Source organism: Monodon monoceros, unplaced genomic scaffold (assembly GCF_005190385.1).
Source record: "Monodon monoceros isolate NGI ecotype Baffin Bay Population unplaced genomic scaffold, NGI_Narwhal_1 Super_Scaffold_12, whole genome shotgun sequence".
Taxonomy (NCBI): domain Eukaryota; kingdom Metazoa; phylum Chordata; class Mammalia; order Artiodactyla; family Monodontidae; genus Monodon; species Monodon monoceros.
The window spans coordinates 164,561,944-164,589,237 of NW_021703768.1; the positions used below are offsets into that span (position 1 = coordinate 164,561,944).

A 27,294-nucleotide genomic window follows, 5' to 3' on the forward strand; every position below is an offset into this window, starting at 1 on the left:
CCTGGGCATCATGAGGACTGAGGTGATGTGTGGAAAGCACCAGAGCGGTGCCTGGGCCACAGGCAGTGCTTCATACTTGCTGTTATGACTTACGACTTTTTTTAAAGATCGAGGTGGCACTGAGGAGTTTATAAGCATTCTGGTTTAATGGGCATTTTGACTCTACAAGGTGGTGTCAGTACCGGTCCTGCAGATGGGAAAGTGACTCACTAGGCTGCCTGGCCGGTCCCCGGCAGAGGGGGTGACACAGGCATGTCCGTGGAGGGTATGTAGGTGAGTCACCCAAGGCAGGAGGAAAGAACACTCTCCCCTGGTTCCCAGGCTGGAGGTGCAGAAGCCCATTCGTCCTTCCCTGGCATGTGGCTAGTCTCCTGTGGAAACTGCTGGGGATGACCTGGTCGGGGCACCTGGCCCCAGGCCCCAGCACGTCCCGCTCACAGGAGCATGTGACCGTGGGAGGAATGACAAAGTCAGGTTTATTGCTCTGGGTTAAACCAGTGGAGACAGGATGTGGGGAGGGGTAGGGGGACACAGGAAGTTGGTGAAGGCATCCTCCTGGTCTTGGCCTGCGCTTGGCCTGGCCTTGGCACCCTGGGAAGCCAGCCAGTGCACTTCTGACCTGCTGATCACCTGCTCACGGGCCAGGCCCCCAGTAAAGTTTGAGGCGCAACCCAAGGCTCTGGGGAGCACGGCCTCTCCTCCCTGCACAGGTCTGAGCACAGACAGGGCTGCGGTGATGGCCTCTGCTGGGGTGCATCCTTAGGAAGCCGTCTTGGTGGAGGAGGGGGCTGCTGCCTTCTTTTTGGTGGGGGCCTTCAACAGTGCCAGCTTCTTGGGCAGGCTGGTGCTGGCTTTCATCAGCACATCATGTTCGATCTTCTTCCGGATCCCGACCTCCAGGTTCTGAGGGAGCAACCATGGCACAATCAGACTGGGACCTGAGGCGGGAGGGAGGGCCTGGTCTGCTGCCCTTTCTCCTGTGAGCTCACAAGGGGCTGGATCAGCAACTCCCCCCGAAACAACACCTGAGAGTCTGGTGGCTGGGGCTTAAGTCCTGCTTCTGCCCCATACTCTGGGAACACTGCACACCGAAAAACCCCTTCTCATCTCTGGATCTCAGCTTCTAAACCTCTGCCCATTTCCATTTTATAGCTGGGGAAACTGAGGCACATGCAGTGAGGAGGCACTTGCCCAGGATTCCCAAATCATGTGAGTGATGGGAGATTGGAACCCAGCACGCCCAGAGTCTCCAGCCTCAGCCTCCAGGCGGGCAGCCTCCCCTTGTCTCTGCTTTGCTAATAGTGAACTGGGGCTCTGAGAAATAGGGGTGCAGGCAAGTAAAGGCACAGGAATCAGAACCCAAGTGTTTGGGTCCAAAACTGGTAGTTTAATCATATTACCTAAATTGCTCCCTTGCCCGACCTGTGAGTTCCAATGACCATGACAACCATGACTGTCACCACACGCCTGGGCGCAAGGGAAACAACAGCAAAGACACAGAAAAACCTCTGCCCTCATGAAGCTGACATTCAGTGCGTGTGGACAACACAGCTGTCACTGACAAATTCTGGTAAACCGTTTTTTTTTTCCTTTGGCCACGCCCAGTGGCATGCGGGATCTTCGTTCCCCAACCAGGGATCGGAACCGGAACTGGCGCCCCCTGCAGTGGAAGCGCAGAGTCTTAACCACTGGACCGCCAGTGAAGTCCCTCTGGTCAACTGTTGAAGGATAACAGATGACAAGTGCTGCTATGGAGAAAAGAATACAAGGGATGATGAGTGAGGGAGGGGGTGGGGTTGCCATCAGGGATAGCTGCTCAGAAGCAACGCTTGCAGCCAGACTTGACTGGGAGGAAGGAAGCCGTGTAGATTTCTGGGAGAAGAATCCAGGCGGAGGAAACAGCTAGTGCAAAAGTTCTGAGGTGGGGCAAGGAGCAGTTATGGGGCCAGTGAGGCTGGAGGGAGAGAGGGAGGAGGTGAGGGCATGGAAAAGACAGGAGTAGAGTGTGCCGGGTCCTGTGGGCTGTGGGGAGAACCTGGGCTCTTCCTGAGTGAGGTGGGAGCCACTGAGGGTTCTGAGCAGAGAAGGGAAGTGCCCTGATTCAGGTGCTCACAGGTGCCCTCTGGCTGCTATGGGGAATGGCGGGGCCAGGAGATCTGGGAGGATGTGACTGCCCTGGTCCAGGTGGGAGATGATGGGATGGGACCAGGTTGGGGGGTCAGAGAGGTGGAAAGTGGGTGGAATCTAGATTAATCCTGAAGGCAAAAAGGACGAGATCCAACCTGTATGTGAGAGAAAGGGGGAATCCCGAGTATCTGGAAGGAGAGACTGTGGCAGGATCATGGTGGAGTCGGGGAGCACAGTGGGGGTAGGATCAGGACCCTGGTTCTGGACACACTGAGCTTGAGATGCCCACGAGACACTTTCCCCCTCTAGCTGAGACATGGAGGTAAGCAGGTTGCTGGGTACCCAGGTCTAAGAAAACTGAGGCTCTGGCGATCCAGTGGTTAAGATACCATCTTCCACTGCAGGGGGCACGGGGTTCAATCCCTGGTCGGGGAACTACTGAAAGCTGTGTAGCGCAGCCAAAACAAAAAACAAAAAACTGAGGCTCTAAACAATTTGCTCAAGATTATAGGGTGAGTTAGTGTGTGTTGTACAATTAGAATTCAGGTCTGCCTCCACCAGATCTCTTTGTAACTTCTCTTTGCAACCTTAACAAAAATCTCTTTGCAACTTCTTTATAAGATCAACCCTATTCACCTGCACACGAAAAAGCTACACTTAAAAACAACCACAAAAACGTTTATTTCAGCCCTGTGCTGTTCTCAGGGCTTTACAGGTGTCCTATGGCATTGAATCCTTACAACTCTAGGAGAAAAGTGCTATCACTACAACCATTTCTTCTTTAAGAAGCTCAGGGTGAAGATATACTAGCTGTCGATGGAACTGCGCTTTGCTCCCAGCACTGTCTTCCTGCAAAGCTGGGGTTTTCAACCCCTTTCCCAGGCTGCCTTCCCTCTCAAGGTCTATTAACGAGGACAATTTCAGCGAAAGCAGCCAGTGTGTGCTGAACACATTTTGCGCGCCACTCGTGGCTTTAGGAGGCTCACTGATTGGGAGGTAATGTTTCCGTACCCACTGCACAAGGGAGGAAACTGAAGCTCACAGCACTGGGAGTTCTCCATCCCGGGCCTCTCACACGCTCGAACTCACCTTCTTGAGCTTTTGCTGTTGCACGATGCGTGCCTTCTTGGGTGCGATAACGAGACCTGGGGAGAGATGCGCTCTCGTGAGGCCGGAGAACCTCGGGCCCACCTCGCCCCCCAGTCCCCGGCCCACTCCTCACCGCCCTTCCTCAGGCCCCGGTTCCGCTCCGAGGCTGTCGCCGCTGTCTTGCTCTTCGCTGGTTTGCGCGCCTGGAACTTGCGCTGCCCCTGCGCCATGATCAGTCATGCACCGGAAGAGGCGGGGCTGTGGGAGGTCGCAGACGAAAAACGCAGGGCACCATGGGATACAGTGGGGCCGGAGGGCGGAACGGCTCACGGGATACAACGTGGCAAAGAGTTAAAGTGACCACTACCCACGACGGTCGATGATAGCCAGCATTTCGCAAAGATTTCGAAGTAAAGGTTATAATGATAAGCTAACACTTACTGGGTGCTCATCTGCTTTATAAAACTTATGCTGTTTTATGCTCTTTATACATAAACTTCAAGTCTAGGACTTACGGTCAGGCAAGTGAGGCACTCTGGTGCAAAATTTAAGGGGTGCCCCGAACTTCAGTTATCAAGATAAAAATATATTCTACATTCAAAAATAATATTTTAATACAAAGAAAAATCGTCCAAATACAGCCTGTGGACTGGCTGCTTGATGTTGTAAATAAAGTTTTGTTGGAACGAGGGCTGGTATCAGGACTGAAGGGAGTAGGGTCAGGATATACAAGGTCAGGGTTTCATTCTATTTAATATCCTTATATTTTGTTCACCATGGATTGTTTTTGCATTAATTTTGATTTTTCAAAAGTAATGCATGAAGCTATTCTTTATCTTGACTATTGAGCTTCTCAGGGCCTCCTCTAAAATTTTGCACCTGAGGTGTCACCCTAATTCCAGCCCTGAGAGCAACCAAAAAGGGAGGTACTAGTATTGTCTCCGTTTTGTAAATGAGGAAAACAAAGCATGGAGAGGTGAAGTGATTTGGCCAAGATCACACAACAGAAAAAGCGGTGGAGGACTTCCATGGCGGCACAGTGGTTAAGAATCTGCCTGCCAGTGCACGGGACACGGGTTTGAGCCCTGGTCTGGGAAGATCCCACATGCCTCAGAGCAACTAAGCCCGTGCGCCACAACTACTGAGCCTGTGCACTAGAGCCCACGAGCCACAACTACTGAGCCCGTGTGCCACAACTACTGAAGCCCGAGCGCCTAGAGCCCGTGCTCTGCAACAAGAGAAGCCACTGCAGCGAGAAGCCCGCGCACTGCAACGAAGAGTAGCCCCTGCTCGCCACAACTAGAGAAAGCGCATACGCAGCAATGAAGACCCAACACAGCCAAAAATAAATAAACTAATTAAAAAAAGAAAAAGAAAAAGAAAAGGTGGTGGAACTGCGATATGAACTCAGGCAACTTGACTTCAGCTGCTGGGATCTTAAGAGCCATGCAAAGGCCCTGTCTGCTTTCTCTGTTCTGGGAAGAATTGTGGTTGGGGGAACAAGGTCAGCTTTTGGGCAGGCCATTCAATAAGTTTATTATAAAAGTAATGGGGGCAGGATATGGACAGCTAGGTTGGTTACTTCTGGGGTCCATCTAGGGTGACCGTGGCACCTAGGGCTTCCTGGAGCTCCTCAGGGGCAAAGACACCCAGTTCTGTGATGATGCCGCCAGTGATGAGGTCGTGGGGGGTGACATCAAAGGCAGGATTCCAAACCCCAATTCCTTCAGGGGAGAGGGGGGAGGCAAGAAAGGCAGGTATTAGGCTCATTGAAAGTTCTCAAGCTATTGTCACCTGTCTCACTCACAGTGGTTTTTGGGATTGGGGAATCCTTGAGAATCTAGAGATCCTCACCCCAAAAGTGCATGAAGGCATGGGTTTTGATACCAGTAATGAATTTAGACCCCCTACATTCCTGGATTGTCACTGTCTAAGAAGCCTTCAAAGTCTTATATACATCCACCCACTTGTGCCTGCTCCAGGAATTTCTTTAGGAAACTCCAAGAATCCACCCCAGGGCCTTTGCATGGGCTGTGCCCTCTGCCTGGATGCTTTCCCTCATATACGCACATGACTTGATGTTTCACTGCCTTCAGGTTTTTTCTCAAATATCACCTTCTCAGTGAGAACTTCTCTGATAACCCTGTCTAATCCACCCCCTGCACAGACACTTCCCATATCCTTCTGTGCCTCATTTATTTCTCCTCAGCCTTTACCCCCTTCTAACATACACTGGAATTTTGTTATTTATCTTGTTTGTTGTCTGTCTCCCCACTGGACTGTCAGCTCTATGAGCGCAGGGACTTTTATGTTTTTTATCACTCCTGTTTCCCCGGCCCTATCATGTCACCTGGCACTGGCCGGGTGCTCAAAAATATTTGCTGAATGAATAACAATCTCTTACACAAGAGGCTGCAAACTCTGTTTTCTCTGGTTCACAGTTTTTTAAGACCACTGAATTAGCTGTCAGCTTTCAAAGTGTGGGAGCTTTCAAACATATAACAAACGTAAGGCTTCTCTTGGAAAAATCAGAAGAAAGACCTGTTCTCCTGGGGTCTGCATTCCTGTGATCCTTGGCCAGAACAGAGTATCGGGGTCCCCAGACTGCACCCGGCCCGTGTTACCCAGCTTTCTTGGGGGTAGGGACACGGTGGGTTGTCAACTCTGCTTTCCATGGTCTTATGGGTTTTGATCAGTGCTAAATAATTAAGCCTCCAGGAAAGCAGGGGCACCAAAAAAATAACGAGAAAATATTTTTTTTTCAGCATTAATGTATCTATTTTTATTATCTATCTATCTATATTCTTTTCCATTATGGTTTATCACAGGATATTGAAAATAGTTCCCTGTGCTAGACAGTAGCTCCTTGTTGGTTATCCATTTTAAATATAGCAGGGTGTACACGTCAGTCCCGAATTCCCTGTCCCTAACTGGTCCTTTTAATAAAAGGTTTTTGATCATACTTGTTACTATTTAACGAGCACTAAGGGCCAGGCACTGTTCTCCACTTCACATGGGTTAATTACACTGAACCGCCTCGGGTATATGAGGTAGGTCATGAAAACAGCTCATGGGGCTCTTAGGGATGAATTTTAGGCAACCAAGCTACACGGCCAGGAAGTGTGGGGAGGATGAGAAATATCTGTCTCTTCATAAGCACTCGGCCAGGTGGTACTCTTATTTCTTATTCACGTGAGAAAACAGAGGTGGAGAAGAGCAAGGCAATGCGCTCAAGGCTTCCCAAGTCCTTAGCTGTATCTTCTGACCTTCAATCTGACTTCCAAGACGTGTCTGCTCTAAAATATGGCTTGAAGGAGCACCTTATGCCCCAGAAGGCTGATGACACCCCAAATACCACCTGCTGCCTGTGAAGGGGTCAGGGTGCCTCAACAGAGGTGCCCAGGCCTATGGTGCCCCCCTCTGAGCGGATGGCTTACCGGGTGCCGCAATCCTGACCCCACTGACATGGGTCAGCTCCTGGCCAGGACGCTCCTCAATGATGATCTCTCGGCCCGTCTTCAGGTGGAGGTCACACGACGAGCTGGGGGCAGCCACATAGAAGGGGATGCCGTGGTGCTTGGCGGCGATGGCTAGCTGGTAGGTGCCCACCTTGTTGGCCGTGTCGCCATTGGCAACCACGCGGTCGGCTCCCACGACGACAGCTGGGGAATGAGATGCCGGGAGTCACCACCGGGCCCTGGATGCCTGGAGCCCTGCCCACTGGCACCCCCCACCTGCTGACCTGACACTCCATAGTGGGCCATGGCGGCTGCCGCCATGCTGTCGGCGATGAGGGTGGCGGGGATCTGCTCGTAGACGAACTCAAAGGCCGTCAGCCGGGCTCCCTGGTTGTAGGGCCGGGTCTCCGTGCAGAAGGCACACTCCAGACGGCCCAGGCTGTGCAGCGAGCGGATCACACCTGTGGGGCCCAGCCCACCAGGAGGATGAGATGCAAAGGGACAGATGGGCAGGGCAGCCCACTGGTTAGCAGCATGGTTCTCCAAACCATGCAGTCCCACTCCCGGGCCCTTGCAGTGGCTGTTCTCTCTGCCTGGTACAAATGTGTTTAGAGAATGCCTTCTCCGTGAGGTCTTCCGGGATTCCTCCATCTCACAGAGCAACCCTCACACTGCCAACCCCTACTCTTTCTCTTTAGCACTTACCACCTTCAAATGCATCATATGTATTTGTTCTGTTCCTCCTGTTTTCCTGCTCCCGATGGCAGAGATTTGATCTACTTTCTCCACTGCTGGGTCCCTAACTCCTAGAACTGTGCTGGGCATACAGTAGGTGCTTAATAAATGTTGAGTGACTGAAGGAATGGATGCATGTATGAGTGATGGGGTACACAGGAGATAAGCATTTATTAAGCATAGATATTTGTTGAGTGAATGAATGAATGTCTTGCCATCAGAGCCTCAGTCCCCAGGCCCAAGGGTGGCACCTAGGCAGGTAGGGAAACCTCCTGGAGAATTTGGGATCAACTGGAATCCGCTGCCTTGAACTCCAGGACCCAGTCCCCCTGGTCCTGGTCACAGCTACCCTAATCTTTCTTTAGGGGGCTACGCCCTACCCCTCAGTCCTCTTGGAGTCCACATCCTACCCACTTTCTTTTTCTTTAAATTTTAATTTAACTTTATTTTTATTTAAAAAGTATTTAATTTTTTTTTTTGGCTGCACTGCATGGCTTGTGGGATCTCACTTCCCCATCCAGAGACTGAACCTGGGCCACAGCAGTGAAAGTGTTGAGACCTAACCACTGGACGGCCAGGGAACTCCCCCCACCCATTTTCTAGGCACATGGCACAGGCCAGGCCTATCGAGTGGCTGATCCTAGATGGACAGAAGACTCCATGAGAGCCCCCGAGATACAAGGAGACTTTTCTAACACTGTCGGAATAGAGACCCTAGGCTCTTTTCCTTGTGATCTGAACCCTGGCCGACGAGTGGAGCATGAGGATGATGCCACCATGGAGGAGGGCAGATCTTAGGGATACGGATAGATGGACCCTGATGCTATTATTTGAGCCTCTGGGTCCAGTCATGCCTGAAGCCAACCCCCTGAGTGTTTCTGTACAAAAACTAATAAATTCACAATTTGGGGGGGTGTATAAAGTGGTTTGGATTTCTTTCTCTTGCATCCAAAAAGGGCCCTCCCCTATCCCTGTGGATGCCCACTCACCTAGGGCTGTGCCATAGCCAGCAGTGGCCAGCGCACCGGTGTTGCAGTGGGTCAGCACTATCACCTTGCCGCCCTCGGGGGCTGCCCGCTCTAGGAGGTGGTGGGCTCCCAGGTCCCCGATGCTCCGATTGTCCCGGAGGTCTTTTGCCAGCATGTCCTCGGTCCAGCGGATCACTCTTGGGCCGACACAAGTCACAAGCCTTCAGGGCCCACATCAGCCCCTCCTCCCTGCCCAACACCGCTCTCCTGGAGCTCTCCTGCTGAAAGCCTCTCACAGCTGTGGGTCTGGACCCTTCTGCCACAGCCACCTAACTGTAACTCCATTTGCTCTTGAGACACATTTACTAAGCACCTCCTGTGCGTCAGGGGCTGGGGGACACAGCAGTGAACAAGACAAAAATCTCTGCTCCTCTGGAGCTGACACTGAGGTGGGGGAAGCAGGTGATGAACAGACAATAAAGTGAAGGAAAAGGCCTCGGAGTCAGGAGACAGAGGACAGGAATGAGCTGTATTATATGGGGGGTGGGGAAGGCACAAACCTGAAATTTGAAGAAGAGGAGATTAAGTAGATGGATACCTGGCTTGCAGAAATGGTGTGTGCAAAGGCCCCGAGGCAGAAGGGACCCTGGTGGGGGTTAAGGAACATGGAGAGTATCCGTGCAGCAGATGCGGAGGGAGAGAGTGGGAAGAGAGCAGGGAGAGGACCAGGGCTAGAAACAAAATTCGTCAAAAGCAAAAACTAGGTAAATGAGGTGGCACTTAAAAGGGCCTCCAAGGGCAGATAGGGCTGGGGACGTTCAGGGAGGTCAGAGTCAGGGCATTGAGTTCAAGGATCTCGGGGCCAGGCTGTCCGGTGGTGAGTCCCAGCCCTGCCTGTGTGGCACTGGACTAAGAGCACATTGCCTCAGTTTCCCCATCTGTAACATGGGTCGTTGTGCAAAAAAAAAAAAAAAAAAAAAGAATGAATAGCCGCCGGTTAGAGCAGCGCTTGGCACAAGGCCCCTCTACCTCTCTCGGACCGCCTCCTCCGTGGCGCCCTCCCGCTCCGCTTCCTGCGCTGCGAGGTCGGCCAGGTCTCGGGCGGCGCGGGCCATGTTGACGGCGGTGGGCCGGGCGGTGACAAGGAAGCTCAGGGCGTCGCGCACGAAGGCCACGAGCGCGGCAAGTCCGGGTCCCCCGGCGCCCGCCTGCAGCTCCACGGCGAGGCTGAGGCAGCCCACGAGCGCAATGGCTGGGGCGCCGCGCACCTGGTGGGGAAATGGGGGCGTCAGGGACTGCAGGCATGGGAAGCCCCCCACCCCGGTCCCACCGAGCGGCCCCACCTTCATAGCGCGGATGGCCTCCCAGGCCTGGCGCACCGAGCCCACCGCCTCATAGCGGCTCTGCTGGGGCAGCAGCAGCTGGTCGAGGATCTGTAGTGAGCCCCGCGAGTAGCGGATCGCCTCCAAAGTCATGCTGTTGCAGCCGCGATCACCGCCTTTCCCGGGGCTCAGCTGTCCGCGCGCACCAGGGGCGGGGCCGGAAAGGGCGCAGGGGGCGAGGCCAGGGCCCCAGGGGTGGGACCTCTCCCGGAAGGAGGAGCGTGCGCACATCAACTTCGCTGGCTCCTGGGACCCGCCAACCAGGCGCCGGATCCTACTCCACGTTCCCCGCCAAACCTGGGCAGTTAGCCGCACCCTCGGAACCAAAATGGTGCCACTATTTATAGGGCAACTATTGCATGCCAAGTCCTGTGTTTGGCGTCTGGCTATAGCAAGACTCCTAAGTGCCAGGTGGGTGCCCTCGGGTGCCTGACTTCTCCAGCCAGAGCCAGTGCTGCCTCTGGCCTCACGCAGAGCAAGGCACCAGAAGGGGGTTCTGAGATCCAACAGACTCTTACTGCTGCCTTGAGACCTTCCCATCCCCGCGGGGAGTAAAGGCCTGCGGGCTGGGGGCCACCACTACCTCCGGACCGGGCACATTACAAGTTCAGCAGAATTCAGCCAGAACCTCAGCCCGGAGAGGTCCGTATGTCTGGTTTGTTCACCACTGCATCTCCAGTGGCTAGGATAGCGTCTGGTGCACTGCAAGTGCTCCGTTAATATTTGTGAAATGATCCTTCTCCAGGATTTAGGGGGAGGTGGTGGGCCATGAGTCACCTGGTGGATGCTCAGCTGTTTTTTTTGCTCAGTTTACTAGTTTCCTTCAAAGGAAGCAACACGCTGGGGACTCTTTCGTGATCCTTCCAGGGTGTCCCCATGGGTGGGGGATAATGAACAGCCCACACCTGTGTGCTCCATCCCCTTCTGCATCCGGCCTGGATCCTGAGCACCCCTGCTGTCCAGTCCCATTTTCATCCTTCATACCCAGCCTGTGCCACCTCCTCCAGGAAGTTGGCACCGATTACAGGCCAGCCTGGGCTACTACCTTTCAACTCTCATCAAGCTGGGTGGGGACCCGGGCTGTGGTCAGCCTTGGCTGATGAGATGCTGGGCAAGCTTAGTTGGGTTGCGGGGGGAGGGGTGCAGGCATGGCTCCTGGGCCCATCTAGTAACCTGAGGCAGAGGCAAAGAAGCAGGGTTTTAATGCTGGGAGGTCGGGGGTCCCACAAGGCACAGACACCCTCTCCAGGACCAAATAAATAACAACTCCATTACTGTGACGAGGTGAGGTCTGGGGAGGGTGGTCACTGAGCTCTCCAAGGGCTGGTGGGTTAAGGGGCTGCAGCCTGTGAGGGGCCTCCTCGGTGGGTCTTGGCCTCCTGAGTGAATCTGGCCCCCAGAATCACTCACTCTCCGAACCGGAGTAGTCGGCCACGAGGGAGGAGCTGAGGCTGCAGGGCTGGGGTGTGTCCTGGGGATTGGCTGCCTCCTGGGAGGAGCCTGGCAGGGGCTGGGGCCTGTCCTGACAGCTCTCCTCCTGCCCCGGTGGCCTACTGTTCTTGCACGTCTTGGCTGTCTCCTGAGGACGGTCTCTGGGGGATGTGGGCCTGTCCTGGGCGGTCCCCTCTGGCACCCGTGGCTCCCCAGACTTGGGGGTCTCAGCTGTGTGCTGAGGGCTCTCTGGGACCTCCCGGGACCGCCGCCGCACGATGCCCAGGTGCCCCACGGTGATGGGGGAGCCAGCGGGAGCGGGTCTGCGGCTCTGGGGCAGCTTCTTCAGGACACTGCTGGCTCTGCTGCTGCTGGCGCCAGGCCCCGGGCCGCAGGGGAACCAGGAGCGGCGGATGATCTCTGTCCGCTTGAGTCTCTGCTTGTCCTCATACGCTGGCGGTGGGAGAGGGAGCGGGGAGGAGGAGGTCCAGAGCCGCCCTCTGCCCGAGCAGCCCCCCATCTCCCCCCACCCCGACCCCCTCGCCCCCTGGCCCCCACGCACAGTCTAGGGTGTGGAACTTGAGCAGGGCGGCCAGCCTGCGGTCATCCTCCGTCTCCGGCACCAGCGGGATGTCCAGGCTTGCCTTGGCCTGCAGGGCCTGGTCCCTCTCTTCCTCCTCCTGCATGGCTTTTTTCTTTTCCTGTGTTGGGGAGAAGGGGTTGGGGAGGGATGGTGGGTGTCAAAGCTGTGCCTCTTTGCCCTCTGAGCTGGAGGGGAGAATCCCTCCAGTGTTCAGGGTCTCAGTTTCCTTCTCTTCAAGCTTATGCGAGGAAGAGGCCTCACACAGTGCTCGGGACATAGAATTTGTTCAACAGCAGGAGACACGATCATTAGTATGTGTACCACTGGGTTCTTCACTCATGCATTCTTTCCACAGATATTTACAGAATGTCTTTCTGGTGCCAGGCCTTGTTCTAGACACTAGGGACACAGCAGTGAGCAGACAAAATCTTTTGCCCTGGTGGAGCTGACATTCTAGTGGGTGAGCAAGACAAAGTGGTGAGGAGAGAAAGAATGCTGGGAAGAGGGTAGGAAATAGGCAGTGGGCTCAACTTTAAATGTGGTGTGCATGGTAGAGGGGAGAGTTAGGGACAGTATCCTGAGAAAATCATATTTGAGAAAAGGTGTCTGAGTGAGGGAGCCATGTGGGTATCTGGTGGAAAAGTGTTCCAAGGTGGAGGGAACAGCCTGTGCAAAGGCCCTGAGGCAGAAGTGCGCTTGCCAGTGAGGCGGCCAATGTGGCTAGAGCAGAATGAGCAAGGGAAAGGTGGAGATGGGGGTAAGGAGGGGAAGGGGCATATCATTTGGGCCTGGTGGGCCAAGGGGAGGACTCTGGCCGTTGGGAGCCACGGAGGGCTTTGAGCATAGCAGGGATGTAATCCCACTCGGGCGCTCACTGGCGCCCCCTGGTGGCTATGAGGGGAACAGCCTGTGGGACACAGGGCATGAGCCCCTGGGGACCAGGGTGGAGGGACTGTGCTGGTCCAGGCAGGAGATGATGGAGGCTGTGGAAGTGGTCAGAGCCTACCAGAATTTGCTGACAGATGGGGAGAGGGGAGTGGTGGTTATAACAAGAGGAACCAAGGCTGACTCTGGGCTTTACGGGCTGAGTGTCTGGAAGGACAGAGATGCTTCCATTACTGAGAAGGGGAGGATGCAGGCAGAGCAGGTTAGGGACTGATGGGGTTCCTTGGGATGTTACGTTGGAGGGTCCTTAGACCCCATTCGGGGATGCCCACAAGGCAGGGGACACCAGCTCTGGGCAGAGGCCTGGCCAGAGAGATACACTTTCAGTAACAAATAATTAGTAAGAGAACCCACAATTTTACTCCTAATAATAACAACCACAGGATGATCAGAAAAGGTGATGTGAAAAAATGGGAGTGGCAAGATGATGAATATGGAGCTTGTGCCTTGTGGGGTCGCCCGGGATGCTCCTGCCCGGGCTCTGTTCGCAGGCTCCGGGGGTGTAAGCTGCCCCACAAAGCGAGGGAAGAGGCAAAAGTTCTCATGTTCCCAAAGGACGTTCCACTGCCCTGTCGGATGCCCGCGAGGGTAAAAAACCCATTTCTATTTTACTCCTCTGACCCCAGACCCCCACTCCCTGTGACTTAGCTCCACTGAGTATTTTTGGCACAACTGTAGTAGCCATTGTGTCACTGACAGCAACGCCCTAGGGTGTCCTCCAGCTACGACCCTGTCCCCCTGGGGTCGGGAGTCTGCGTTTGCACCTGCGCCCTCAGTGGCTCTACAAGCAGGTACAGGTGTCTGGCCCAAGCATTTACATGTTGAGATAGGCATTATACATTTTATAGGTAATTTCCTTTTTTATCTCTAGGGATTTGACTCTAGGGCTGATTTTGGAAATTACGTGGGGGTGGGTTGTCAAACTATGGATTTTGTTTCAGGACAGCTGAGCGGGCCCATGAAATATGTTAGGAGCTGATCAGTGCCCTCCTGGGCCTCTGCCTGCCCCGGCCACGGGGGGGTGTCGGGACTCACTTGTACCCCAGCTTGAGGATTTCTTCCCTTTGAGAGTCTGCTGTGAGGGCCAGAGTCCCCAGGGGAAGGGGCCACATGCTTAATAATAGCTGCTGGGCTAGATGCCTCCCATGGGTGCTGTGATGTGGGGATGTGGTGGCGAATGGGGAAACCGCGGGTGAAATGACCTGCCTATAGCTGGGACGTGGTAGGGAGTGGGCTGGGCCTGGGTCTCAGCCTGCTTTTTGTTCTCCCCGCTCCACTGCTGGTGATGCCAGGCCACCCCCGCCTGCCCGTGGTCCTGACCCCGGGCCGGAGCCCTGCTCACCCGGAACCTTTTCCGCAGCATGCTGTTGAGGGCGAAGTCGTCCTTCCAGGCGCTCTGGGCCTCCTGGATGTGGCTCAGGGTGGGGAGGGCCTTCTTGAGCGTGCTCCGGTCGGCCTCCCCGTGCTCCAGTCGGAACATGGCATCTGTCTCCAGCTTCTGCTTCTTCTCGTGCTCTGCGAGAGTGAGAGCGGGGCTGGGCCTTCAGGGCCCTGGCTCGGGGCTGGGCTCAGGGCTGGCAGTGGGCCCGGAGCCCACCCTTGGCGCTCACCTGTCGTCAGCACCTGCTCGTTGTCTGCCATGTCCCAACGCTCCTCCTTGCGCTGGGCGCCGCTCACGATCACGTAGTCGCAGTTGGCGGGGTCTGTCTGCATCTCGATGTAGTTGACGCAGAGGTGGCATTTCATTCGGAACCTGGCAGGGTGGAGGGCGACGGGCTAGAGTCAGGACACTGTGGCCTGCTTCCTTCCATCCGTGCGTGTCATCCACTAGTGTTCACGGAGCACCTGCTACATGCCGGGCTCCATGTCCGGGGGACAGCCGTGGGTGAGACAGATATGGTTCCTTCACCCCGGCACTGACCTTCTGTCTGGAGTTTGTTCACTTGTTCATCCATCCATTCATTTGTTCGTTCGTTCATTCATTCAACAGACCCTCCTGAGGGGATGGAGCAGAGCCTGCGGGGCCTTGTGGGCCACGGGGAGGACTCAGGCTTTTACTCTGAAGAAGGTGGGAACCATGAAGGGTTCTAGGCAGGATGTGCCCTGACTGACAGACCATGATGGTTTCCAGGAGACCCCCAGGGGATAATCATCAGGCAGAGGGTAGAAACTTCCCTCCGACTCAGACTCCTTTGTAGCCCCCTCACCCTGCGGCCCACCAGGCTGCCTCTACCTGTAGATCGGGGTCGTGTAGTAATTGCCAACCTTCTTCTTTTCTGCATTGTAACGAACACCTAGGAGGAGAGGGAGAGAATGAGGCTAGGGCTCAGGCCACCCTCAGCGTCTTTTCCTGGGGTGGGGAGCAGATGGGGGTGGTATTTTACTCCCCTGCAGGGGAGACACCTCTGGAGGACACTGAAATTCAAGCACAAAAGAGCCACGTCTAGGCTGCGGAATGGGTGCTCAGGCCACAGAGGAGGGTGGGCTGGATGGAGCCAGAGGGCCCGGGTTCATACCCTGGCGCCACCCCACCAGCTGTGCGACCTTAGGCCAGCTGCCCTGGCCGTCTGGCCTCAGGTTCCCCGTCGATTGGATAGGGATGGCTATGATGCCTACCGCACAGGGCTGGTGTGAGAACTGCAGAAGCTGGTAATACACACGGATCGCTTAACACTGGGCCAGGTGCTCGGCAAGCATTCACGAAGGGTTGGCTTTTGGGAATTCCCTCCCTGTCGGTCCAGTGGTTAGGACTCCGTGCTTTCACTGCTGGGGCCCAGGTTCAATCCCTGGTCGGGGTACTAAAATCCCGCAAACCGTGGGGTGCGGCCAAAAAAAAAAAAAAAGGTTGGCTTTTATTATTTTTCTAGAGAATATCCAGGTTTTTTGTTCCTTTTTCACTAATTAGATGGTATATTCTTGACTCTTATCTTGCTTACTGAGTGAAAAAAGCTTAAACTAGAAAAACAGAGCTTGGGGGGGTTGGTGGTGTGGCCTGGCCGGCTGTTCCTTTTCTGGGGGGCTGCTTCTGTTCACGGCCCTGAGGTTGACCCAAGTGTGGTGTCAGGCTGCGCCCTGCTCTTTGTCGCCTGAGCGCCTGGAGGCCTTTGGGGCAGATGCCCCTTGCTGGGTCTGATCGGGGGGACGTGTTGGGGGGAGTCATTCCACTTCAGCAGTGGGGTGGCCTGGCCCCTCTTTCTTGCACTGGACCCTCCTGCCGAGAGCTGCCGGCTCCTGTTTACAGAGCGAGGTGCTGCCCTGGGCCAGGCGCCGTGGGAAGGGCTGAGGATCCCTGTACTATAGCGGAGGAAACAGAAGCCAGGAGGGTCGAGTCACCTGCCACAGGCCTCAGGGCTGCTGAGCAGGGCCGCGGACCCATGTCTGTCCATCCATCTGTGCACCTGTGGGCACGATCAGGGGTCTGAATGCTCACGGTAACAGTAAGGGTAGTAGCAGCAGCAGGTTGAGTTTACGAGCCCTCGCACATGCCACATGCTGTGCACTAAGCACTTTATTTTTAATTTATTTTTGGCGGCGCTGTGCGGCTTCTGGGATCTTAGTTCCCCAACCAGGGATCGAACCCACGCCCCCTGCAGTGGAAAGCGCAGAGTCCTAACCCCTGGACCGCCAGGGAATTCCTTGCACTAAGCACTTTATGTGCCACACAGGCGGGCACTCATACCACCTGAATTTCACAGATGGGTAAATCGAGGCACAGAGGCTCAGTCGCCTGCCAAGGGTCACCAGCTAGGAAGTGGCAGAGATGGGATTTGAACCCAGAGCCTCCTAACCGCTCTGCCATGAGGCATCCACAGCCCACCAGGCACTTGAGCCCACTGTCCCCTACTCGACTCCTGATCGGGACCCCGGCGGAGATGGTCTCTCACGGCGCCCAGCAGTTAAGGGGCTCGCTGGCCGTGGGGCTGAATGGTGGGGGTCAGGATGGGGAGCAGGGGAGCGGGCGGAAGCTCACCCATGCCGATGTGGTTCTTGCAGCCGTCACACCAGATGTTATAGGGCATCTCAAATCTACACAAACAGAGAACAGCTCATTTGTCCCTGTCCACGTGGGCTCTCCCAGAATCTCCAGGTCAGCGACTCTGGTTGCAGTCACATTGCAAAGGGCGTGCAAGTGGGGGGGTAAAGAACGGTGGTCATTCCTGCAACCAGGCCAGGCCCATCACGTGGCTCTCTGGCCAGCTGACCCAGTCTGGGCGAGCGTCTCTGCTGGGTGCTGCCCTGTCTTCCATATCCCACCACGTCAGCTACACAAGTTTCCAAGCAGAGGAGGAAGCAGGCTTCAGGGAGCACTGGTGTTTGATTCCAGTTTAGCTACGTTGTTGTAGTGACACTGGATTTTTTTTTGTTTTTAATACATTTATTTATTTATTTTTAGCTGCATTGGGTCTTCGTTGCTGCGGATGGGCTTTCTCTAGTTGCGGCGAACGGGGGCTGCTCTTCATTGTGGTGCGCGGGCTTCTCACTGCGGTGGCTCCTCTCGTTGCCAGGCACAGGCTCTAGAGCACAGGCTCAGTAGTTATGGCTCACGGGCTTAGCTGCTCTGCGGCATGTGGGATCTTCCTGGACCAGGGCTTGAACCCGGGTCCCCTGCATTGGCAGGTGGATTCTTAACCACTGCGCCACCAGGGAAGTCCCTGGGTTTCTTTTATCCAGTTCTATTTGCAATGTGCAATTCTGGTAAATTTCCATTAACAGTAGTAATGGAACTTCTCTTTTAAAACAGAACCATTAAGTAATGAATAATGAGGTGAATTTAAGACACTGTACAGATGAGATGAGGGCTTGGCAAACAGAAGGCAGGGTGGGTGGCTGGATCTGGAGTGTGGAGGCATGGCGGGAGTTGGAGGTGACCTTCAGCTCTGTGACTCTTGGGGCTGCTGCTGAGATTTGCATCTTGACTACTTTTCCATAGATGTTCCTGCCTCTGATGGTTTTGTCACTGGATGCTCTGCTCAGGCCCAGGGCGGACCCCAGAGGCTGAGGGCAGAGTTCATGAGGCAGAGAAGGAGGCAGAGAGGGGCTCCTTCTGGGGCGACACAAGCTGGCTTCTGCTTCCCGCCACGGCTGACCCACAGGGTGCTGGCCAGAAATAAGAGGAGAACCCCGGAATAGCCATCGTCCTGGCTTGACTGCAGCAATGGCTGTGATTCTTTATCCTCCCCATGTCCGTGCCCTTTGCAAGATGACTCTGCAGCCATTCCTGTCAAGAGGTGGAGTGTGTTGCCCACCCCCTCCCTGCATCATGACTTGCTTTGGGGAATCAATGAGACAGAAGTGACAGGGTACCAGCTCAGGGTCTCTGCCTCAAGAAGCCTTGCATGCCTCTGCTGGCTCTCTTTTGGAACCCGGCTGCTGCTGTGTGAACAAGCCCAGCTTAGCCGGCTGGAGGATGAGACTTGGAACACAGCCCAGTCATACCAACCAAAGCCATGCTGGACCAGCCAGTCCCCAGCCAGGCAACCCCCAAACATGTGAGACAGCCCAGCCCAGGTCAGCCAAGACCAGCCAAGGGCAGCAGAGGCATCCAGCTGAGCTGCAGACTCGTGAACAGCACGAGTGCTTAACATGTGCTTATCGTTTTGTTACGCAGCAATGGCTGACTGATACAGCAACTTTCTGCTTTATGGAATTAAGACCCTGCAGCACTGGGCAAAATCAGGGGGTGCTGAACGCTCCTTGAGGTTGACACCAGGTGGCACAAAGGGCAGGGGTCCTCAGGTGATGCCAGGGCCTTACCTGATGATGAGGATGCCCTGGGACAGCTTCCGAGCCCGCTCCCGAAGAGGGTGGCTGTTATGGTATCTGTTGAGCGAGCCATGCTGTGTGGAAAGGAAGAGGGAGCAGATAGCACTGCTGAGCTGGGGGAGCTCAGGCCCTCTCTCACAGGCCGAGAGAGGCCTCATTCTTATGTCCTGCTGGGAGTGTTAACAGCAAAATGGGAGGCACTTAGGCTTTGGCGAAGCAAGTGGGCTTGGAATCAGGAAAACAGGAGTCTGCATCTTACCTCTCCCATTTAGGAGCTAAAAGAGCTGTGTGACCCTGGGCAGTGACCTCACCTTTTGCCTTCCACAGCCCTATGAGTCAACTGCGGATGAGGATCGTAATTACCTCCAGGTGTTGTGGGATCAGGTGAGATGACAAGACCAGCAAACCTCTGCTGGGTACTTTAAGTGTGTCATCTCACTTTAATCCCTCAACATTTCTGGGAGGTCACGTTGTTTTGTTTCCCCTTTGGACCTATGGGGAGACTCTGGTGTAGAAAGACCGAGTCATGTGCAGGGACCACATAGCTGGGACATGCTGATTCATTTACTAGCCCCTTACTGAGCGCCCACAGTGTGGGGACACAGATGCAAATGAGACAGATGAACATCCCTGCCCTCGAGGCGCGGACGTTCTAGAGGGGGAGATGGGGGGCTTCCCTGGTGGCGCAGTGGTTAGGAATCCACCTGCCAATGCGGGGGACACGGGTTCAGGCCCTGGTCTGGGAAGATCCGACATGCCGCAGAGCAACTATGCCCGTGCGCCACAACTACTGAGCCTGCGCTCTAGAGCCTGCGAGCCACAACTACTGAGGCCCGCATGCCTAGAGTCCATGCTCCGCAACAAGAGAAGCCACTGCAAAGAGAGGCCCACACGCTGCAACAAAGAGTACCTCCCGCTCGCTGCAACTAGAGAAAGCCCGCGTGCAGCAACGGAGACCCGATGCAGCCAAAAATAAATAAATAAAATAAATAAATAGAGGGGGAGATGGATAATACGCAAATAAATGGGTGATGCATCAAGGAGTTAAGAAGGCTACGGAGAGAAATAAAGCACTAGGTCATGCGATAGAGAATGAGAGGGTGGTCAGGGAGGCCCTCTGTGAGGAGAGACCTAAAGGAAGGAAAGGAGTCTTGGGGTCAGAGGGAGGGAGAGGTTCCAGGCAGAGGGAACAATGAGGAGGCCAGACGAGCTGGAGCTGGGAGGGTGAGGGGATCTGACCCAGAGGCCGTGTGTGGGACCTCATCCTGGACTCCACTGGAAACACACCACACCTGACACTGGGCATGCTGGTGTTTACATGGGTCATTGACCAGGGTCACACTGACCACCTGGGAGGGAAGGCTGCCCCAAGACTCAGGTGACAAGCGCAAGGCAGGGAGACCTCAGGGGCCGCCCAGGCTTCTGCAGCTGTGGTTCTGACTCCAGGAGGGGATGAAGAGCGTGGGGCCCCTACCCGGCGGGGTCGCTATGCTGTCGTGGACACGGAGAAGGAAGCCTGCCCCTTACCTTTGTAGGGTTGAAATCCGGAGGGTAGTACTTGTTTACGCCTTTCCTTTCACCCTGGAAAGCAGAAGAGAGACGTGAGTCAGAGAGGGTTCTACAGGAGACCTACTTGTGCAGCCTTGAGGGGCGAGACCTGGACAAGGAAGACAGGGATATCCTGGAGGATGGCCCAGGGCTCCGTGTCCCATCGAGGACTGGTGACTTGGGGGAAAAAGCCCCACTGTTGGGAATTCCCCGGCGGTCCACTGGTTAGGACTCAGCGCTTTTACTGCCGTGGCCTGGGTTCAATCCCTGGTCAGGGAACTAAGATCCGGCAAGCTGAGCGGCTCAGCCAAAGAAAAACAAACAAACAAAACAAAACCCACTGTCGTCGCTGTGGAAAATTCCACAAGGGTTAGACTCTCCTAGAGCAATGGCTTTCACAGTTATTTTGGGACCGTGACTTAAGGTAAGACATATTTAACCCCAAATACACAAGCACAGGTTTCAGGAAAGAATGCTCACCCAGCTGTGAATCTCTCTTTTAAATACTGACAGCCACCTGCTGAATTGACTGACTTAACGATCCACTGAAGCAGTGGGTCTCAAACTTGGCTGCATGTTACAACTACCCGAGGAGTTTCTAAAATACTGATGCCTGGGACCCACGCCCAGAGGTTCTCCTGACAGAGGACCTGCTCTAGGGCATGGCACCTGGACACAGGGCTTTTCCAAAGCAACCCTGGAAAACACGTGTGTATACACATCCTTGTACATACAGGTCCATTCACAATAGCCAAATGGTGGAAACAACCCAAGTGTCCATCAGTGGATGAAAGGATAAACAAAACGTGGTCCATCCATATAATGGGATATTATTCAGCCATAAAAAGGAAGGAAGCTCTGATATATGCTGTAATGTGGGTAAACGCCGAAAAAATCATGCTAAGTGAAAGAAACTGGATACAAAGGGACACATGGTACATGATTCCATTGATATGAAATGTCCAGAACGGACAAATCTACAGAAGCAGAAAGCAGACTGGTGGTTGCCAGGGGCTGGGGTGGGGGAACGGGAGTGACTGCTGTTGGGTATAGGGTTTCCTTTTGGGGTGATGGAAATGTTTTGGAACTAGACAGAGGTGGTCATTGCAAAATATTGTGAATGTACTAAATGCCACTGAATCATATGTTTTAAAATGTTAGTTTTATGTTATGTGAATTCCACGTCATTAAGAAAAAAAAAAAAAAACAGGAAAAAAAAGGAAAAAAAGCTCCCTGGGTGATTTTAGTACACAGCAAAGTTTGAAAACCACTGCACCCGAAGACCATGATCCAGAATTTGAAAATACCTGAGAGCTTGGGGTCAGGGGTGGGGAAGGAGACTTTTAGGGGAGGGAAAGGGCTATTCAGGGGACCCCTTCCCTTCACCTAAAGATCAGAAGAGAGACCCAATGAGCACAGCCTGTCTACTCACCATCTTGGAAGCTGCCTACTGGTCCTCAGCCGCCACTCAGCCAACCTGAAAAGACGACGAGACACTGCTTTGCCGACTCACTGCCCAGTGCCACCCTCCTGGACAGCCTGGCAGACAGTCGCGGCTTCTCTGTGACGATGCGGTGGGCTGTGCGTGGTGGTGGTGGCGGCTCAGATGATCCTCTCCGCAGGTGTAGGAGGCATCCAAGGAGCGGTGTTTGTCTGTCTGGAAAGGGAGCGTCCTGTCCACTCTCCATCCAACATATATTTCCCAGCTGACACTTCTCATCCCTCCATGGCCCCCATCATCGCTCACCTGGACGAATACAGTCACCTCCTCCCTAGGCTCCTGGCTCTGCCCTTGACTCTTACGGTCTGTTCTCCTTGTAAGGGCTAGAAGGATCTGTGAAAATATAAATCTGAACTATCACTTTCCTGCTTAAACCCCTCCAGTGATTCCCATCGCTTTGAGAATCAAGTCAAACCCCTCCCCATGGCCTATGGGGCCCCTGCCTGCCTCTCCGAGCCCACCTTTTACCCCTCTCCCTCTCACTCACTGTTTCAGTCACACTGGCTTCCTGGCTGCCTTCAGAAGCTAAGCAGGTGCAGGCCAACTGCCTTGAATGCTGCTAAACACCTACAATACACAGGATAACACCCACAAGTGTTCTTGGTCACAGGTCTCAGCTCAAACATCACCTCTGTCAGAGGCCTCATCTGATCACCTGATCTAAAGTCACTTCTTCCCTGGAGCTTCCACCACATCACCTTGTGTCTGTTTACTTGTTTACAGTCTGTCTCCTCCGCCAGGCGCCACTGTGCTACGTCTCCGGCACCCAGGACAGCTCCTGATAAATGCTGACTTCATCAACCTCTGATAACTGACTGAGGTTCCATAAGACTCAGTGTGGGTGACACAGAGACACTGGGAATTTGGGGTTAGCAGATGCAAACTATTACATATAGAATGGATAAACAACAAGGTCCTACTGTATAGCACAGAGAACTATATTCAATATTCTAAGATAAACCGTAATGGAAAAGAATATTAAAAAAAGAACATATATATATGTTTAACTGAATCACTTTGCTGAACAGCAGTAACTAACACAACATTTTATGGGTTTTTTTTTTTTTTTTTTGTGGTACGCGGGCCTCTCACTGCTGTGGCCTCTCCCGTTGCGGAGCACAGGCTCTGGACGCGCAGGCTCAGTGGCCATGGCTCACAGGCCTAGCCGCTCCGCAGCATGTGGGATCTTCCTGGACCAGGGTGCGAACCCATGTCCCCTGCATCGGCAGGCGGACTCTCAACCACTGCGTCACCAGGGAAGCCCTAACACAACATTTTAAATCAACTGTATTTCAATTAAAAAAATAAATTAAAAAAAAGAGAGACAGTATGAGGGACTAAAGCGTAGTCCAGAATGGGGATTGGCAGATTTTCTCGATTGAGGGCCAGAATTTGTCCCAACAGCTCAACTTGGCTCAACTCTGCTGTCACTGCTAGAAAGCAGCCATAGACAATATGTAAATGAACGGGTATGGCTGCATTCCAACAAAACTTTATTTGTGGACCCTGAAATTTCAATTTCACATGATTGCCACATGTCACAAAATATTATTCTCCTTTTGATTTTTCCCCAACAATTTAAGAAGTTAAATCCATTCTTTGCTGGTGGGCTGTACAAAATCACGCAGTGGTCTGGTTTTGGCCTGTGAGTGTAGTTTGCTGGCTCCTTGTGCTCGAGTCAGGAAGTCTCTGTTTCTGCAAACTTAGCTGCGCGCTCTCTAATAGTTACTGTGTGCTACCTGCTGCACAGAGTCCAACATCATTGCCCCATTTACTCTATACTATGTTAGTATTATCTCCAGTTGACAAATGAGGATGTGGGAGCTTAAGTAACTTGCCAGGGGTCAGAAGCTGATAGGAAGGCAGAGCCAGGGTGCAAAGCCCCAGATATAAAGTGTTCCACCATCCCCCCAAACTCCTCTCCACCTCGGATCCTCCACCTGTAAAGTGTGCCCCTGGACCAGATTTTCTTAAAGTCACTTCCAAACTAAAAATGCTTTTGCCAACAAAATAGCTAAGTGCCCACCCAAGCTTTGGGGGCACAGTTCCCTGGGCTGGAATCCCTGCTCCATTCCTCACTAGCTGGGTAACCTTGGCCAATGTCTGAGCCTCCCTGAGCTTATATTTCCTCACCTGTAAAGAGTGGATGACGGCAAGAGGACTTTCTGGAGTTGCTGTAAATGAAATAACATACAAACATGGGTAATGCTTGCACAGAGTAAGTACTCCACTTACAGGAGTTGGGGGTCTTACCGTGGTTTTATCACCCCAGTGAGTGGTACAGGTGGGGCTACAGGGTGGATGTATAGAAATCTCTGGTCCTTGGTGTCAAGAATAATGATAAACCCCACTGGCTCAGGGCATAATGCTTGGGCTTGGATCCCGACTCTGCTTTGCTTGCTAGCGGCTTGACTTTGGGCAAACTGCTTCTCTCTCTGAGCCTGTTATCTTATTTGTAATACGGGGTTTATACAAGTATCAACCTGATGAGGTTGCTGTCAAGACTCAGTGAGTTAAAATATCTGGAAGAGCGCCTGATGCTGAGTTAAACGTTTGTAGTTCTGATTATTTCTCATGCCAAACCGTTTTACAAGCGTCATTTAAAAAAATCTTCACCAAGGCCCAAAGAAATACGGGCTTACTGTCCCATTTTCCAGATGAGGAAAACCTTAAGAGGTATAATATGGGCTAGGGTCAGGTCTGGGGTCGCAGCTAGGGCCCGGGGTTTTGTGTCGGGGGTCGCGGCTGGGGGGCGGGCAGCTCCGAGCATCGGGCCCACGTTCCCAGAGCCCCGCGGCCCCCGGCGCGTTCGACCCCATAGGGCGGCTCCGAGGCCGGGTGAAGCAGTGGACGGACCCCCAGGCGTACCTGGCCTAGCCGCCCCTCTGCCCGCCTGCACTTACCTGCCCTCCTCCTGACGTCACTCCGCGCCCGTCCCGGAAGTCCCTGCTGGGCGCGTAAGGGGGCGTGGCGCACTCCCCGCGTGACAGGGACGCCTGCGCGAGGCGGGGCGAGGCGGCAGCGCAGCGCTGACTGGCTGAATGTCGAACACGCCGCTCGCTCACAGCCGCTGGAGTGGACCAATCCGGGCCTGCCCTTCCCAACTGCGCGCACTACACAATGCCCCACCCTCGGCCCCGCCCACTTTGCCTGACCCAATCCGAGGACCGTCTTGCTGATGATGCTCTCCAGAGAGCGGGATTTCGCCAGCCGAAGCGGTGGAGCGAACACCAGCTCCTGGGCCAAATCAAACCAGCCCCTTGCGTTTGAATGGCTAGCGAGTTAACAAATGTTTTTAAATTTTTAAATGGTTGGGGGGGGGAATCAAAAGAATAACATTTTATGACTTGTGAAAATCAAATGAAGTTCAAATTTTAGTGTCCGTGTATAAAATTTTATTGGAATCCATCTGCGCCCACTCATTTACCTGTCTGTAGCTGCTTTCCCACTACAGTGGCAGAATTGAATGGTTGTCACAGAGCGCCTATGGCCCATGGAACCTGAAAATGTACTGTCTGGCCGTTTACAGAAGTGGGTCAGCCCTTGTCTTAGAACCTTCAGATCAGCTTGATTTTGCCTTCTGCACAGGGCAATGGCTTTTGAATGTACTTTTGTGCCTTGTAGAGTTTAGCAAAATCTGTTTGTTCATTTGTTCGCTCAACAGCTGTTTACTAGGTGCCTGCTATATGTCAGGCCATGGGGATTATGGAGCAAAGGACACACCCTTTTCTCACTGATGAGGCTGGCATGTCAACTGGAAATTTATCGAAGACAGTGTGAAAAATGATGACACTGGTACTGCTATGATTGCTACTATTACTATACTATTTGGTGCCAGGCCCTGTTCTAAAGCTCTCATAAGTCAGATCTCGTGTAATCATAGTGCTGCATATGGAGTGCTCACTACTCACCAGACATCATTCACCAGTGCTCACTATTCACATGAATCACCTCAGGGAATGCTGATTCCAGGAGATGGATACTCTATCATTTTCATTTTACAAATGAGGAGACAGGCCCAGAGAGATTAAGCAACTGGCCCAAAGTCACACAGCTAGTGAAAGGTGGAGGATTTGTCTTACATCTGCTGACACTAAACCTTGTTCCTTTAACCTCTGAGCTATACTGCTTTGGGTTGTATGCATTAAACATAAGGGCTGTGGGAACCAGGAGGAATCTTTAACAAGTGTGGGGTGTTTGGGAGCGGGCAGAAGTGAGGGTGAGCAAGACCTCTGTGATGGGTGACACCGGAGCTGGATAAAGAGAAGCCAGGCAGAGGAAGGGGGGGGGGCAGGGCAGAGGAATGCTCACAGATCCTGAGGAACAAGATGGAGCTGCATTCAAACCCCAGTAATCTTGCTTGCTACCTCTGAATTTTGGCTGAGTCCTTGTCTTGCACCTGAAAGAAGAGCTAGTGACTGAAAAGCCACAAAATACTCCCTTGTGAGTAATATTTTGGTGAGAAGTGTGAGAGCCCTTGGCTTTCAAGCGACGTGTAGAGCCTCACTCTTTTTTAAAAAAAATCCTTTATTTGTTTATTTTTAATTTATTTTTGACTGTGTTGGGTCTCTGTGGCTGTGCATGGGCTTTCTCTAATTGCAGCGAGTGGAGGCTACTCTTCTTTGAGGTGCACGGGCTTCTCAGGGCAGTGGCTTCTCTTGTTGCAGAGCACAGGCTCTAGGAGCACGGGCTTCAGTAGTTGTGGTGCGTGGGCTCAGTAGTCGTGGCTCGTGAGCTTAGTTGCTCCGCGGAATATGGGATCTTCCCGGACCAGGGCTTGAACCCGTGTCCCCTGCATTGGCAGGCAGATTCTTAACCACTGCACCACCAGGGAAGTCCCGAGCCTCACTCTTATTACTTACACACAGCTCAGGTGATGGAAACAAACATCAGCCTGGGATACGAAGAGACTGTCTATAAAGATGCCAAGCGCAAGGCAGTTCCCGTGGGACCAAGGGAACTGGCTCAGGGAGAGGAAGACAATTAGCCAGGCCGGGCAGGGTGACAGGAAGAGACCTGGATTTTAGCTCTGGGGGACCCTGACCAAGTCACATCACCTCTGTCTGCTTACCTGTAAAGTGGGATATCTCAGCCCTGCCCATAGGAACAAATGCAGTAAATGCCTACCAATGCATTTGTAAAACAGTTTGAAGAGGAAGAGAGAAGCCAGTGGGCCGGGAAGGGCGTTCCAAGATCATGGTGTGTCTTTGGGGGTCAAGAGCAGAATGACCGAGCAGGAGGCGACCTCTAAGCACCAGGAAGTTCTTTACATAAAACTGAAACCCACTTCCCTGCTATTGGCACCCACTATGTGGCCCTATTCCTAACTTTGGGGACACAGAGGACCAACCCCTCTTCCACATGCCAGCCCTCCAGCTCCCTCCCACCTCTAAGAGTCTGTGGTTCAAGCCTACCTCTGTCTTCATGCCCCAATCACCAACCAGCTCAGAAAGCAGGCCCAATAGGTTAGACATTTTATATTTAATCTGTGACTGTGACCAAAACTATTTGGGGAGCCTGTCCAGCCCCCACCCCTACCTTTGTGTGAGAACATCCAACCTCCAGAGGGCGCTGCAGCATTTCTATTTATGGCCCATCCTTGGCCACAGCTGATTGGATCAGGGGTATAGATTTAACCCAAGCTGGGCCAATGGGGTTTTCTCCTGGCAATTTACAACTGGGACCCAGACATGCACAGGAATCTGCTTGTGGCTTAATCTGAGGACATAGAACTTTGGGACTTAGTGGGAAGCCATCTTTAGCC

At 53.5% G+C, this 27,294-nt stretch overlaps 3 protein-coding genes across 7 annotated transcripts; all 3 read right to left on the minus strand.

The window, feature by feature from the left end:
• Positions 1–459: 459 nt before the first annotated feature.
• Positions 460–4,355, minus strand: CUNH19orf53 (chromosome unknown C19orf53 homolog). The gene is made up of 3 exons (XM_029215569.1): positions 3,350–4,355; positions 3,217–3,272; positions 460–903 (listed from the first exon to the last, which is right to left on the minus strand). The coding sequence occupies exons 1-3, from the start codon at positions 3,444–3,446 to the stop codon at positions 760–762; spliced, it is 297 nt and encodes a 98-aa protein (XP_029071402.1). The 5' UTR covers positions 3,447–4,355; the 3' UTR covers positions 460–759.
• A 128-nt stretch (positions 4,356–4,483) lies between these two features.
• Positions 4,484–10,339, minus strand: MRI1 (methylthioribose-1-phosphate isomerase 1). Its single transcript, XM_029218200.1, has 6 exons — positions 9,721–10,339; positions 9,407–9,645; positions 8,399–8,574; positions 6,959–7,135; positions 6,654–6,878; positions 4,484–4,940 (listed from the first exon to the last, which is right to left on the minus strand). Exons 1-6 carry the CDS (start codon positions 10,297–10,299, stop codon positions 4,795–4,797), a joined length of 1,542 nt encoding a protein of 513 aa, XP_029074033.1. The 5' UTR covers positions 10,300–10,339; the 3' UTR covers positions 4,484–4,794.
• A 606-nt stretch (positions 10,340–10,945) lies between these two features.
• On the minus strand, positions 10,946–24,464 carry CCDC130 (coiled-coil domain containing 130). Of its 5 annotated transcripts, none has more exons than XM_029218201.1 (12): positions 24,434–24,464; positions 23,664–23,704; positions 21,777–21,863; positions 21,462–21,686; positions 20,009–20,062; positions 18,473–18,555; positions 16,689–16,744; positions 14,952–15,012; positions 14,329–14,471; positions 14,061–14,233; positions 11,753–11,891; positions 10,946–11,643 (listed from the first exon to the last, which is right to left on the minus strand). In XM_029218201.1, exons 4-12 carry the CDS (start codon positions 21,462–21,464, stop codon positions 11,162–11,164), a joined length of 1,194 nt encoding a protein of 397 aa, XP_029074034.1. In that variant the 5' UTR covers positions 21,465–21,686; positions 21,777–21,863; positions 23,664–23,704; positions 24,434–24,464; the 3' UTR covers positions 10,946–11,161. The 5 variants fall into 5 exon arrangements, with proteins under 5 accessions (XP_029074034.1, XP_029074035.1, XP_029074037.1 ...); XM_029218202.1 differs by lacking the exon at positions 24,434–24,464 and adding an exon at positions 22,018–22,097 and having other exon boundaries at positions 23,664–23,696; XM_029218204.1 differs by lacking the exons at positions 20,009–20,062; positions 21,462–21,686; positions 21,777–21,863; positions 23,664–23,704; positions 24,434–24,464 and adding an exon at positions 15,335–15,516 and having other exon boundaries at positions 11,100–11,643; positions 18,473–18,561.
• Between the last annotated feature and the right edge of the window lie 2,830 nt (positions 24,465–27,294).

Excerpts from the sequence above, each read along its gene's own strand:
- CUNH19orf53 (XM_029215569.1), bottom strand. The coding sequence starts at position 3,446 with ATGGCGCAGGGGCAGCGCAAGTTCCAGGCGCGCAAACCAGCGAAGAGC. Across the intron at positions 3,273-3,349 it reads CCGGGGCCTGAGGAAGGGCG|GTCTCGTTATCGCACCCAAG; the intron begins GTGAGGAGTGGG and ends ATCTCTCCCCAG. Across the intron at positions 904-3,216 it reads AACAGCAAAAGCTCAAGAAG|AACCTGGAGGTCGGGATCCG; the intron begins GTGAGTTCGAGC and ends TTGCTCCCTCAG.
- MRI1 (XM_029218200.1), bottom strand. The coding sequence starts at position 10,299 with ATGGGAAGGTCTCAAGGCAGCAGTAAGAGTCTGTTGGATCTCAGAACC. Across the intron at positions 8,575-9,406 it reads GAGGAGGCGGTCCGAGAGAG|AGTGATCCGCTGGACCGAGG; the intron begins GTAGAGGGGCCT and ends TGTCGGCCCAAG. Across the intron at positions 7,136-8,398 it reads TGGCTATGGCACAGCCCTAG|GTGTGATCCGCTCGCTGCAC; the intron begins GTGAGTGGGCAT and ends TGGGCCCCACAG.
- CCDC130 (XM_029218201.1), bottom strand. Across the intron at positions 15,013-16,688 it reads CAAGAACCACATCGGCATGG|GTGTTCGTTACAATGCAGAA; the intron begins GTGAGCTTCCGC and ends CTCTCCTCCTAG. Across the intron at positions 11,892-14,060 it reads TGCTGCGGAAAAGGTTCCGG|GAAAAGAAAAAAGCCATGCA; the intron begins GTGAGCAGGGCT and ends TCCCCAACACAG.